The 13,624-nt window shown below is 36.5% G+C and overlaps 1 protein-coding gene across 1 annotated transcript in view; it reads right to left on the bottom strand.

The window, feature by feature from the left end:
* Window positions 1-13,624, bottom strand: part of KCNH8 (potassium voltage-gated channel subfamily H member 8) — a 285,990-nt gene that overhangs the window by 100,006 nt on the left and 172,360 nt on the right. Inside the window, exon 6 of the mRNA XM_008153463.3 lies at window positions 2,983-3,140. Within this exon, the coding sequence (XP_008151685.1) occupies window positions 2,983-3,140 (158 nt within the window). The remainder of the gene's footprint in view (window positions 1-2,982; window positions 3,141-13,624) is intronic.

A 13,624-nucleotide genomic window follows, 5' to 3' on the forward strand; every position in this document is an offset into this window, starting at 1 on the left:
GCGGACACCCAGCTCCCCTGCTTTTGATGGTCCGTGGCGGGATGTGAGCTCGCTGCCCCAGAGGCCCCTTCTGTGCTGCAGCACAGCCATGGTGCAGACGCTGAGCTCGCGCTGCCGCTGGCGACGTGAGCTCAGCGTCCCGCCGGCCCAATCAGCCCCCCTGGCCACCCCGAGTCCCGCCCCCCCCCGTGCCTCCTGGCCAATCGTGGGCATAGTGAAGGTACGGTCAATTTGCATATTTGTCTATTATTAGGTAGGATAACAAAATCATAAGGTCAATGAGGACCTTGCCAGCTAGCTATGCTCTTTTATTTCTTGTCATATTACTTTTTTCTCCTTCACAGCCAAGTTCTAACCTATTACTTCTCCAGCTGATTATAAATCAGATGATTATATACTAGGACTTTGCACTGCTTACTTTGTAGCTTAGAGAAATTACTAGGGGTGGAGTTTATTTTATAGATAAATTTGATAGGTAGATGACATTTTTGTAACTAAAATGAAACCTGGAACACAAGTCCCTAATGGAGGAAGCCATCTGCTATGCACAGAACTGTGCCCTCCAAATATCCTATGTTCAAGTCCTAACCCTCAATGTGATGGTATTTGGAGATGGAGCCTTTAGAAGGTAATTTGGGTTAAATGAGTTCATGAAGGTGGGGTTCTATTGATGGGGTTAGTGCCCTTATGGGAAGAGACCAGAGAGTGCTCTCTTTCTCTTCCCCTCTCTTGTCATCTTCTCTCCTTCCTTTCCTTCACCACGAGGGCACAGTAAGAAGACAGCTGTCTATAAGCCAGAAAGAGAGCCCTTACCCAGAACCAAATTGGCCGGGACATTGAGCTTAGGCTTTCTAGCCTTCAGAACTGTGAGAAATAAATTTATGTTGTTTAAGCTACTGAGTTTGTAATATTTTGTTATAGCAGCCTGAGCAGGCTAAGACACCATTTGAACACAGTATTGATGCAGGCAATCTTCTGTTTTCTCTGATCAGAACGGGGGTGTTTGAGGAATAACATGGAACTGTCCTTACATGAGAACAATAGTCATTTGCAAAGATAAGGAACATGGTCTAGCCTGGGTGTCCAGGGTAGGCAGCCCCAATGATTTTGCTGGCACTTAAAAAAAATTACACTTATTCCTTTCAGAGTGAACAGCTTTCTGCTATAAATGTGAATTTCGGCTCCAACAAATGACAGAAAAAAGAAGCACATTTGATATAAATGGAAATATATAATCTGAAAAAAGGAAAGGATTCTTTTTACTATTGGGATGCCGTACTGAATTTTTCACTGATGAGAATTATAAGTTACTTGTAGACAGGTGCAAGACTCATTCATTCATCAAAACCCCCTATTAAATGACAACTCCCTCTATTACAAGTAGATATGACTATCTCCTGGCTATCAACTAGGGAGAAGAAAAAGAAAGGAGGAGAGAGGGAGGGAGTAGGGAGGAAGAGGGGCAGAGAGAGAGAGAGAGAGTGACAGAGAGAGAGAGAGAGAGAGAGAGAAGGAAGAGCTAGTTAAAATGCACTGAGGTCTTTCTAACAAGGTATTTTATAGAAATGTTGCCTTTTTAGGCTGCTCAAAAACCCTGAAGGGACTTTTATGCTTATTTTAGACCTATTTTGATAATTTTCCCAAGGAAGTAATTCATATGATAAGTGATAAACTAGGATGTGTACTTTTGCCTTTTTTTACTCTATCATACTTCTATGTCTCATTCATAACTTTATCTCTCATAGTGCCTTTCATAGGGCTTGTATATAGTAAGTTTTAATAAATAAATATGTGAGCTATATATAAAACATTTGCCATTAGCAATTGTAGGCAGAGCCAAAGCGAAAACATATTTTTGATGGTTGTATTGTATTTTTCAGTGTCATCTATAGAGATACATTAACTGGACACATTTTAGATCTGGAAGACAACACCTTTGTCTGTTTCTTCCTTTCTTTTTATATGGCTGTGCAGTATAACAATGGCAGATCATAATTTATGTTTCCTGGGAAGTAAATATAATATGTTGAACAGCTTATTCAAACTAGAATATTTCAACCTGATTAATTTATTTGGGGGAATATTAAATTTATGTACCAATTTGTTAAATAATCATATCCTTACACTTGTGAAAAGCAAAAAAAAAAATTATCACTGATAAGAAAGATTTCTTCATTCCTTCCTCTTTTTCTTTCTGACACAGATGTTAATCTAAAACTTGCATTCTTTCTAAAGCATTCATACCAGATTTAACAAGTCAGAATGAGTAACAGAAGAGTACAGGAGTGCAGGGAAAGTGTACAGGTATTTAAAATTCATTAAGAGATTTAAATTTTTTCATAAATCTTTTATTTCTGTTAATATTAGGCAACAAGGATGTTGATATGTAAATATGTTATATATTTCTATTTTATATTATATATTTAAAATTGTCCTATTTGTCCAGTGTCCAAAGAGAAATGGAATATAAAAATATTATTAGTATAAAGAAGCAAGTTAATCTACAGTACAGTCTATTAAACACCATTTATTTAACAATCTTTCAGGAGAATTTGAAAACATTTTATTAGCATTTTGTGAATCATATACTCCTTTGTATATTCTTCTTTTCAGTATAGCAAAAGCCTGGTTTTACTCATTATTAATGTGGATTAACTCTTAACCAGTTAAAATGCGGATTAACTACTAACTGGTTAAAAATGCAGATTAACTGTTAACCAGTTGATAATTCGAATTTTGTAATCAAAGTTACATGTTAGATGAATTGAAGTACTCATTATAGCTAATTTAAACCATTGAACATAAGAGGAATAGTGTTGTATGAGGTTAGAAATTTGTTGATATCATGAGCATGATGATGACAAGGATAAATCATACAATAGTGTGCACTTTATGCATATAATTTTTACTTTTCATTTTATATTCATATTTGTGAAAGACAGAATTCTGGGTCATGTGCAAGGGAGGTCTTTCCTTACTCACCACTGTGACGTTGAAAGCATACAGGAGATCAAAAGGCAGAGCAGCGATTAAATCAATGATGAACCAAGTTGTGACATAGTGGATGCAAATTGATCTTGCTTCAAAGATAACTTGGCCAGACTTGCTGACATAGGTTGTTCGGAAATTTAAAATAATATCTGCTTGGGAAAAAAATGAGAGAGAAGAAGAGGAAGGAAGAGAGAGAGAATAAGGAAAGACAAAGGGGAACAGTGGAAGGACAAAAGGGAGACAGGCATGGAGGAAGGGAGGAAGAAAGAAAATTGTATAAAATTAAGTAAAGTTAGACAAATGGTTACCTCTTAGCATATTTCAGATTGATAACATCCAAAATAATCTTGGCAGATGCAGTACAACTTAACAAACTTGTATTAAGAAGGGTAAAAATAGTAGTATTTTCTGAGCATTTAATACATTCCAGACATTGTGAAGCAAATGCTGAGTTCTAAGTTACATGTTAGATGAATTGTTGTATGAGGTTAGAAATTTGTTGATATCATGAGCATGATGATGACAAGGATAAATCATACAATAGTGTGCACTTTATGCATATAATTTTTACTTTTCATTTTATATTCATATTTGTGAAAGACAGAATTCCAAGATGACCTTCCAGGATCCTCACCCTCATATTATCTTTTTCCTTGAGTGAGGGTGAAACCTGTGAACATGAGGAGATATGCAGCCATGATCATGTTGCAGTATATGACTGAAGGGTACCATTGCTGATCGGGTACCATTATAAGCAGAGTTTTTTTTCAGCTGATGGTAAGAGATTATAAGCCAGTGAGACATACTCTTGCTTGACTGGAAGAAGGCAACTGTCTGGGTGAAAAGAGCTACCTGGCAGAGAACGGTAGGCAGTTCTCCAGTTGCTAAGAACAGCCCTTAGGTGACATTAAGTGAGAAATGGGAACCTCAGTCCTACAACCATTAGGAAATTAATTCTTCCAACAGTCACATGAGCTTGGAAGAGGATTCTGAGTTCCAGAAAGAACACAGCTGAGCTAACACCTTGAATTCCGCCATGTGTAACTCTGAGCAGAGAATTAAGCTAGGCCATAACTGGACTTCTGACCTATAGAAATTATGAGATAATAATTGGGTGTTGTTTTAAGACATTAGGTTTGTGGTGATTTGCTCTGCAGCAATAACAAACTAATACAACATTTATTATGTTATTTGACTTTTATAGAATTTGAGGTGAGATAATCTAGGGATTATGACAAGACTGATTACTATTATGTATTATAGATAACACATATGTTCTTAGCATGAACCCAGTAGTGTTCTAGGCCCTTTAGAATCATAAATCTCATTGACTTCCTACAGCAATGCTAAGAAGTAGGCAGTTCCATGAACTCTTTTACAGATGAGAAAAGTGAGGCACACAAGAGTTCAAGTGACTTTCTCAGGGTCACACAGATGATGTAACTAAAGCACAGGATTAAACCCCTCAGCTAGTTGGTCAAAGAGCCAGACTCAAACCCAAGCCTCCTAAATTCTGATTCAGCACTTTGGGTATTGGTGCCTTAAGAGAGGCCAATCACATCACTGGTCTGGAAGCTTGTTCCAGGTGACTCAAAACAAAACAAAAATCGCTCTAGTCTATTGTGAATCCTAAACTTTAAGAAATAATATTGTTAAAAGATTATTTTTTTTGTCAAAAGCTAAAATAATCAAAATTCTTCCATTTTTAATATTGAGAATATGAAAGGATGAAGCTAGTGGATAAACTACTCACAAAGGTTTGAAGATAATCCCAAGATGATTTCCACTGCAGAGTAAAAATGCTATGATGGCCAAGTACCAAAGCATCAGTGAAGCATGGCTACTCTAAGGAGCACAGTGGAATGCCATGAGGTTGTTATGGTAGCACATGAACTTTTTTTCCCTTTCCCTTTAACTTTCTAGACTCTGCATTAGCAAAGCAATTTAACAAGTCAGACCACCAGCTGTAGAAATCAAGCAGAGATTTCAACTTAATGTTTTCCAAAAGAAAGCTCAGGTTAGGCATTTAGGTTTTCATCTTAGGAGTGAGCGATCCAAATGTTGTTTACCAAACTTTGGTTTCTAAAACAGAAGCTAAGGTAAGTTTAGAAATTCATTATAAAATTGAAGGGATACATTTCTTGCATATTTATTAACTGATCACCAGTTCTACCACACATTTCACAGAAAACCCACTGCCACCATTAACATATTTGAGGCACTCCCTAAGTGGAGGAATGAATGAATTGACTGCCCTTTGGTTGATGGGTGCTGCAAACATTTATAAAGCTATGTGGTTAATCATGTGATTTACTGTAAAGTAAAAGAGAAGTGCAGACTTCTAAGTAAATAAAATGTATTCTTGAATGAATCATTACAAAGTTTAGAAAACTTAAAAAAATAATTTGTTATTCATTTGAGTTAATTGGTTGAATGAAGATATGCTAGTTTTAGGTTTCAGAAGAAGTCATTAAAAGACTTATACACAAATAGTGATAATCATTAAAGAATAAAAGCTATTTTTAAAATCTATTTAAAAAATCTATGGATATAAATCTATTTTTGAAATATGTAAATACTTTAGGTTTTTTTGGGGGGGAACCTAGACATATATTATATTCTAACATTTTCAGGGTTATGGTACTATTGTTGTGCAAAGACTATAGGTTATCAAATGATTAGTATTATTTTTGAACACTAATTTCTAAAAAACCTAGTTATGTCACATGATAAGCATAGAAAGTTCTAGTGTATTGTGATTTATAAAACTTTTCACATTTCTTAGTGTGGTTCCCATGCCAACTCTCTCATGTATAATACTATTACTGTCATTTTACCAATGACTCAGGAGATTTAAAGAAATCTTCTTAAATTTATGAAGGAGATTTTACATTTTTAAAGTCATGAGCAACAAAGAGAGCATTTTTAGATACTCGGTCCCATTTTCTTATCATTATCTTAAGGATATTTTAGAGGGAATAACAATAGGTTGGTGTAGGAAAATGCAGTCCTGAATGTAGCTCTTAGATCAGATTCAGCATCAGTACCCCCAGGTTAAAAAAAAAAAAATTTAAATCAGAGTCACAGAATTGAATGTGAGGAAATGAACTGTTTTTGATTCTGGAAATAAGAGAACTAACTTTTTGTCTAGGGATCACTGAGAATTCACTCTGCTTTCTCTCTACTGAAACAGATGTGGTGTCTAGAAACAGAACTTCATGTTTGTAAAAATATTCCCTTAAATGGAAGGGCAGAGGTGACTAGTACAAGTTCTTCTTTAAGAGTGAAGGGAGCATAGGATAAAATGATTGTGATGAGAAAGCAAAGAGCTGTCAGATATGATGTCCCTCATGTGAGAATCATGGGGGCAAAGTGGAGCCTCGAGAATATTGGGACAGCTGTTCCTCCCCCATGGTTGTCTCATTTCCCATGAGATTTTGTATTTTTGGCAAATTAAATCAGGAACTCATTAAAATGTTGCAGCAAGAATGTGGTCTCCTGCAGACAGTCCACAATTTACCTGAAAGGCAGCAGTATAGTTTTCATTTTGAGGCATATGGAAGATCTAAGTATGATATTTTTCAACTTTTATGTTGAGAAGTACATAAAAGTGTACTCATATCCAAATTTTTATGTGTGATTTTATTAATTCCACTTATTAATGTGTGCAACTGTCCAGAAGTATATACAGAGTTTGAATCAGAAAGAATATTATCACCCATTCTTTATACGATTTATAGAATTTTCAAAAAATTGATCATAATATACCCCACCCAAATGAGGCAGAATTGAATTATATGATGATTCAGGTGCCACTTAATGGTTTTGAAGGATAATCATTTTGTCTTGTATTTCAGTTTTACAAAAACATAATTAAATTCAAGACAAATAATAGACAAATAGTATGCATGTTCTGTTTTCATATTGTTAAGGACCTCTAAAAATCAGTGCTTCCTCTCTCTCCCACACTAAATGGCTATGTATGTGGACTAAAAATCAGAAAGGTTAAACTCATTTTTTCTAGTTTGATTTCCTTGAGAACTATGTAATTAGGAAGTACAAAAAAAGGTTAAATTCAATATGGCACAAATGAGTAGATTTCTTTTCTTTATTAGCATGCATGCCAGATGGGAAATAATTTTAAAATCATATTGGCTTACTCGTTAAAAAGTAAATTAAAATATAATTGTGTGCATGAGAGCATATGCACCACATACAAATAATTAATATCTTCATTTAGCTATTCTTTTAAAAATTAATCAATGTAGTACAGCGCGGGTGAAGAGATATTTCATTAAACCAGCTGCCGGACTAATGTTCTAAAGATGGCTTGTGAGGTTCTCCTTTCAACACTATATGATGTCTACCAATTTGAGCTACAAGATGTGGGAAGAATGAATAATTGAGAGCTGATTAATGAAGAGGCTTGAGGGACTAATAATTCTAAGAATGACTGTAATCAATTGCCAATATTAGTAAATGAGATTTTCATACCACTCAACCCTTGCTTATCTTGTCAGCATTTTTCCCTTTTGTTTACCTTAAAGTGAAAGATTTAAAGAAAAAGAAAGGGCAGCAGACTCAGTGAGAAATAGCATTTAAGAGCAGCAGACTTAGTGAGAAATGGAACTAAAAGCAATTGCATTTAGAAGAAAAAGTGAAGCTAAAAGAGGTAAAGAGGTGGATTGAGGGGTGGCTGAAGCTGGTATTGGCTTCTGTTTTGTACCAGTGTGGCCAGTGGTACCATGGTGTACTCTTACATCGATTTGACCATCAATATCAGCATCCCATTAACCTACATAGGAGGGAAGAGACCTACAAGTCCTCTATCCTAATGTCTTCAAACGCAGGCACTCCATCCATGTCATCCTTCATAAGAATATGGCCAACCAGTCTTCGAATGCCCCCAGCAGTGGTAAGCTCCCTGCCTTTTGAGAGCCCTTAGTTTGACATGCCCATCACTAAGTTGCTCTGCCTTTCCTCAAGATGCCTTCCTCCCTGTAGCACCCTTTCCTTGGTTCATCCTGAGCAGCAACACAGAATACACTGTCCTCTCCCACCCCAAAGCCCTTTCCATAAATACTCAAGATCAGTCATCAAGTTGACTCAGTACCCCAGGATGAATATCTCCATTTCTTCCTAATGTCTCCAGCTGATAGGGTTTCCTCTTCCCAGTCCTGGAGATTTTCTCTAGTTCCACAAGTCTCATGACTTTGGGCTTTCACCTTCTCATTTCCCCCTTTCTATTTTCAGGCCAAGCTTTTATTCATTTTACATAGTGAGCTTCCCTATCAGTTTTTATTTTAAAAAGGAATTTTCAAGTGCTAGCATAATAAAGAAAAAAAACACCACACTTACGTAGTTGAATACTATCATTTTGGAAGTAAGATATGGAAAGGGTAGCATTATATGCCATCCCCAAATATGCCAGTTTGGCATTAGAATTATTTTGAGCTGAAGGCAATTGAGAAGCAGAAACATGAAAAGCTACCTGCTCTGCCCCTATTTGTTTAAAAGCAGGACATACTTTTTAAAAACACCCTCCTCCTCTCTGTACCAGGAAAGACAAAAGCTAATCCCCAGACATAGCCTGTCCAGGGTGGAAGACATTAGTAAATACAGTATACACACTCCCACCAGCAGAGTTTTCAGTTCTTATTACTCCACAGTCTCATTGACACTTGATATTATTAGACTTTGCCAATTAGGCGGGCATATAATGCTCCTAGTAATACTTTTAGAATTGGTTTTACTTCTAGTAATACAGCCTTAACAACTTGTTGGGTATCTTTAAAAAGAATCTTGCATTACTATTAGCTGAAGTTATGCACATTTGCTTTGCCATGCTCTTTGATTTTCTGTTTGTGCTGGCTGGAATTAAGAACAAAGTGACCTTAGGAGCCACCCATTAAAGTTAGTAGAGCCACTGTCAGTCTCAGTCCTTAAATAATTATGTAAGAGAACCACCTTCTCCTATTTCTCCTTACCAGCCCTCAATATATTCCCCAGAACATTAGGTGAGAAATACATTTCTAAGTCTCATAAGCCACTGAATTATTGTTGCAGCTCGTGTTGCAGTAGCTGATCAAACCTAACTAATACACAAAGCAAAGACCACAGATCTCATCCTTTCATTAACTTAGCAATTTAACAGTTCCTAGTCCCATGAAATAGTGCTTTGGTGACTGGTCTTGACAGTCCAATCAAAATGTGACCTGTTATCATAATGGGCAAGTGATGCATCCAGTTCTCCAGGCTCTACTAAGAATGGCAGCACTCCTAAGCTGCAGGTTTTTTTGTTTTTGTGTTTTTTTTTTTTGCAATATCTAGCAAAAAATTGGTCAGTCTCATTTCAATATAAACCTTTCCTGCGGCAGCTCCTGGGAGTTTAACCTCCTGGTGTTGCTAAAGCCGAGGCATTAATATGATTCATTGAGGTCACCCCAATATATACTTGCAATTTCAGCAAACAGGACAGCTAGTTAAATTTGGATTTCAAATAAAGCATGAATAATTCTTTGGCAGAAATATGTCCTATAAAAAGAAAAAGTCCTTTTATTGCTATAAGTATCCTCAGGCTAATAAGCCTCTCAGGAGAAAACCAGATGACCTGAAAATTGATCAGCCCTCCTCATCTCACCAACATACGTGCACAAATCTACATAATGTCCTTGCCAGGAACTTGTGTGTGTGTATGTATGTGCCACCGGATGGATCCTGATGTGGAAGTGAACTATACAGGAGAAACATGTTTCAACCAGAAACATCACATCTTCATTTGCTTCTCTGCACTACTATCTCTTGCTTCCATTCTTTGAAAAAAGAAAAAAAAACAAAACTTTGTTGTCTGCAACAGCAATTAACCTCCTTGCAATTTCTTCCTGTTTTACCAAACTTATACAACTTACATTCTAGACCTTTACTTCTACCATCAACTCAAGCACAGCAAGGATCATTCCACTCACCTTTTCCCATTTACTCTTATGGTTGTGCATTCTCAAGCCCTGCCTTGTATGTACACAGTATTGCTGTGCACCTATGAAATGACCTTTCCATGTCTTCACACCTGTGTTTTGGAAGAGTCTGATTGTGGGCATCTCCTCTTTGTTCACAACTGGTTTCCCAAAGAGATGAATTGCTTCTTCTTCAGAAACCTATACATTTGTTTCATTCCAGTGTATTTTGAGTTTTTCTACACTTTTTGTTATGCTCTTTGGATTATTCAGTGTAAATTAAACTGTTTGGAATCTCTCCAGAGGAATATCACCAAAATTACTCATTTCCATGGAAACTGTAATAATAATCATATTATGGGCACAACATTAGCAAGTTTGAAATACATATACATTATTTTGGGATTTTTTATTTAACATTATAATGCTAGTCCAGTTAAATGTAGTGATATAATAAAATGTTATGAGCCAAAATATAACTGAGTTCTAATTTTGGCTCTCCCACAAGTAGCAGTGTCCTTTGAAAAGGTTTTTCTTTTTTGTAACCTTTTCTAAGTTCCAATTTCTATTTAAGTAAAATAGAGCTAATAAATGATTGCTTCTCATCTATTTACTCAACCAGTATTTATTGATCACCTAGTATGTACATATGTTTGCTGGGTTTGGGTTGTACAAAGATTGATCCTCTCTTCCTGCATTCAAAAAATTAGTTTAGTAGGGGATATAGGTAGAAAACTGGAAATTAAAAAATCATGTGATGAGTGCTTTGGGTACACCGAAAAGAATAGCTAATACCTGTGGGACCACATGTAAAACCATACAGGCCTGCCTTTGAAAATAAGTCTGTTTAACTCAATGAGCTTAACTTTTTATTTTGTTTATCTGAATTATGGTAGTGGTAAACATTATAGTTTCCTGCCTACTATGGGTCAGAAACTATACTAGTTGAAGGAACTAGAGAAAAATATATTATCCAGTCCATTTCCTCTGGGAGCTTATAGTTCATTTATGGCATGTGTGTGTGAGGAGATAAATAAGCATTTATGAAATAGGGTTGAAGAATGTGAGAGGGGAAGTCTAACCCTGACTCATGGTGACAGAAGACTTTGTAGAAGAGGTCAAAGATGATACTTCAAGGATAAGGAGAATTTGATTGGTAAAGAGATACCTTGCTACTTTTTTTTTTCTGAGAGTAGAACATAAAGAGGATATGAAAATACAAAGGATGCAAGGAATAATACAGTTGAAGAACTGCAAGGGGTCTCATATGGCCGGAGCCACAGAAAGGAGAAGCAAGTGGTGATAAGTAAAAAGATAGAGTCCAGATCATAAAGGGTCCTCTATGCCATGGTGGAGAATTGCCATGTGCAATCACTTGGGTGACAGTATTTTGACCTTCAACAAATATTTAATGAATTGAATAACACATAATGAATAACATCTAGGGACAGGTGGCCATAATATTTTTTTGTTACCTAAATTAAACAACTTTTCAATATATTCAAAATATATTTGGTTTTAAAAATTATCTATTTATTTATCTTTAAATTTTTGGGGTAGTGGGGGAGGAGATTATTCCAATGGCAAATGCTAAATGCATGGATTGAACTGAGAAGGATAAACCACATAAATAATGCAATTTTTACTTACAGAATACAGTATTTTTATATGCTGCAAGAAAATATACTTGAAAATGTGGGAAGAGGAGAGAATGACATAGCAGAGTTCATGTTTGCTAAGAGGAAAATGGAAAAAAAAACCCCACCTCATTACTGTGCAATATGTTTCTAAATCAAGAACTCATAATTTTCCTCTGGGTTTCTAAATTTAGTAATATTCCATTCTTAATTTCCTTGTCTTGTACAAAACAAGCACTATTGTTTCATATTTTATGAGTACGTGCTCCTTCCTGTAGTCTATTTACAGTAATATGTAAGTCTCAGGGCAGCGAAGACAATTTTCCACCAAATTTGTCATCTCACAAATGTTTCATATTTACACATAGTCAGTTCAGGTACATTGTGAAATAACTGTTGTGTTTGTCAGGCAAATACAACTCATTTTCTATGCATATCTAATCTTCTAAGGGGGAAAATAGTAGTTAATCACAGTAGTATAATATTGATAACATTATTTTATCTGATATATTCATTCCGTTAAATGAAATGCTTTGTAGCATTAAAGAAATTCAGAAAGCAACATGCACCTAGAACTTCTCACAATAGCCATTACTATAAAAAAAGAATATTAGCAGGAACAAATTGCTTTTCAACCAGAACTCTGACAAATAAATGCTCTAGGGATAATGTGATTAAAAAAATAACACTCTGAAAATGTTATAAGCTGTATCTCTTAATATTTTTGGCCCAGTAATTCCACTCCTTAAAATAATTCGAAATGTCAAAGTAGAGTCTTTTGCATTTGATGTTCCCTTTCTCTGGAATGTTCTTCATCAAGACATGTAGTTCATGTAGTTGCTTGTCCTCTTGCTTCCCCTCCATTTTTATCTACATGTCATGTTCACCATTAGCTTCCCTTTGCAGCTAATCCTTTTCCCTTCTCTGCTTTACTTCTCCGTGCAACTCACCACTATCTAACATGCTATATATTTTCTTATTTGTTTTGTTTCTTGTTTATCTCCTACTGGGATATAAAACCTTTGAGGGCAAGTGTCTCTATTTGTTTCACTGTTCTATTTCTAACATCTAAAACAGTGCATAGCAAACAATGGGCATTCAATATATATTTGCTCTGTCAGTGAATAAATATATTTTTCACAGAGGTATTCCTTATTATTTTTTAATGTAAGTGGCAAGATAGATCACCTGAAATATGTAACAATTAAGACCTGGTCAACTAAACAGAAAAGCTCCTTTACATGATGAGATGTTATGCAAATATTAAATGTCTATAAATATTTATAAAACACAGAGGCACCTAATTTGCACAGACTGTGATCACAACAAATTAAAGAGAAATAGAGGAAACAATACCAGAAAAATTTCACATGGAGGCAGTAGCTGTGTTGGAATGGATGTTGCTGAAGGCCATTTGTTTCTCTCCACTATTTCTATTTTAAACCTTATGTAATTAGCACGGTATATTCACAGAGGAGAAATTAAACTAATCAAAAGAAAATGCCTGGAGAATGTAATTTGTTGGTTTGGTAGAACATTGCCATTTAGTGATTTTTGTTCATTGCAAAGAATAGTGGAAATATTTCTAAAAATCTACTTGTCTGTCTAATAGGAAATGATGGCCAATGAAGTACTTTTTCTAATCAAACATAAACCCACTAGAGGCCTGGTGCATGAAATTCATGCACTGGGGGGCGGGGGTCCCCTCAGCCCAGCCTACACCCTCTCCAATCCAAGTCCCCTCAGGGGATGTCTGACTGCCGGTTTAGGTCCGATCCCAGATATCGGGCCTAAACTGGCAGTTGGACATCCCTCTCATAATCCAGGACCACTGGCTCCTAACTGCTCACCTGCCTGGTTGCCCCCCACTGCCCCCCACCCCACTGGCCTGGTCGCCCCTCACTGTCCCCCCCCCCCGCTGGCCCCCCCCAACCCCCCCTGCTGGCCTGGTTGTCACCAACTGCCCCCCCCCCCCGCCGCCAGCCTAGTCACCCCCAACTGCCCCCCTCCCCCTGCCAGCCTGGTTGCCCCATGCAGCCTGCT

The sequence above is a fragment of the Eptesicus fuscus genome, chromosome 18 (assembly GCF_027574615.1).
Source record: "Eptesicus fuscus isolate TK198812 chromosome 18, DD_ASM_mEF_20220401, whole genome shotgun sequence".
Classification (NCBI taxonomy): Eukaryota; Metazoa; Chordata; class Mammalia; order Chiroptera; family Vespertilionidae; genus Eptesicus; species Eptesicus fuscus.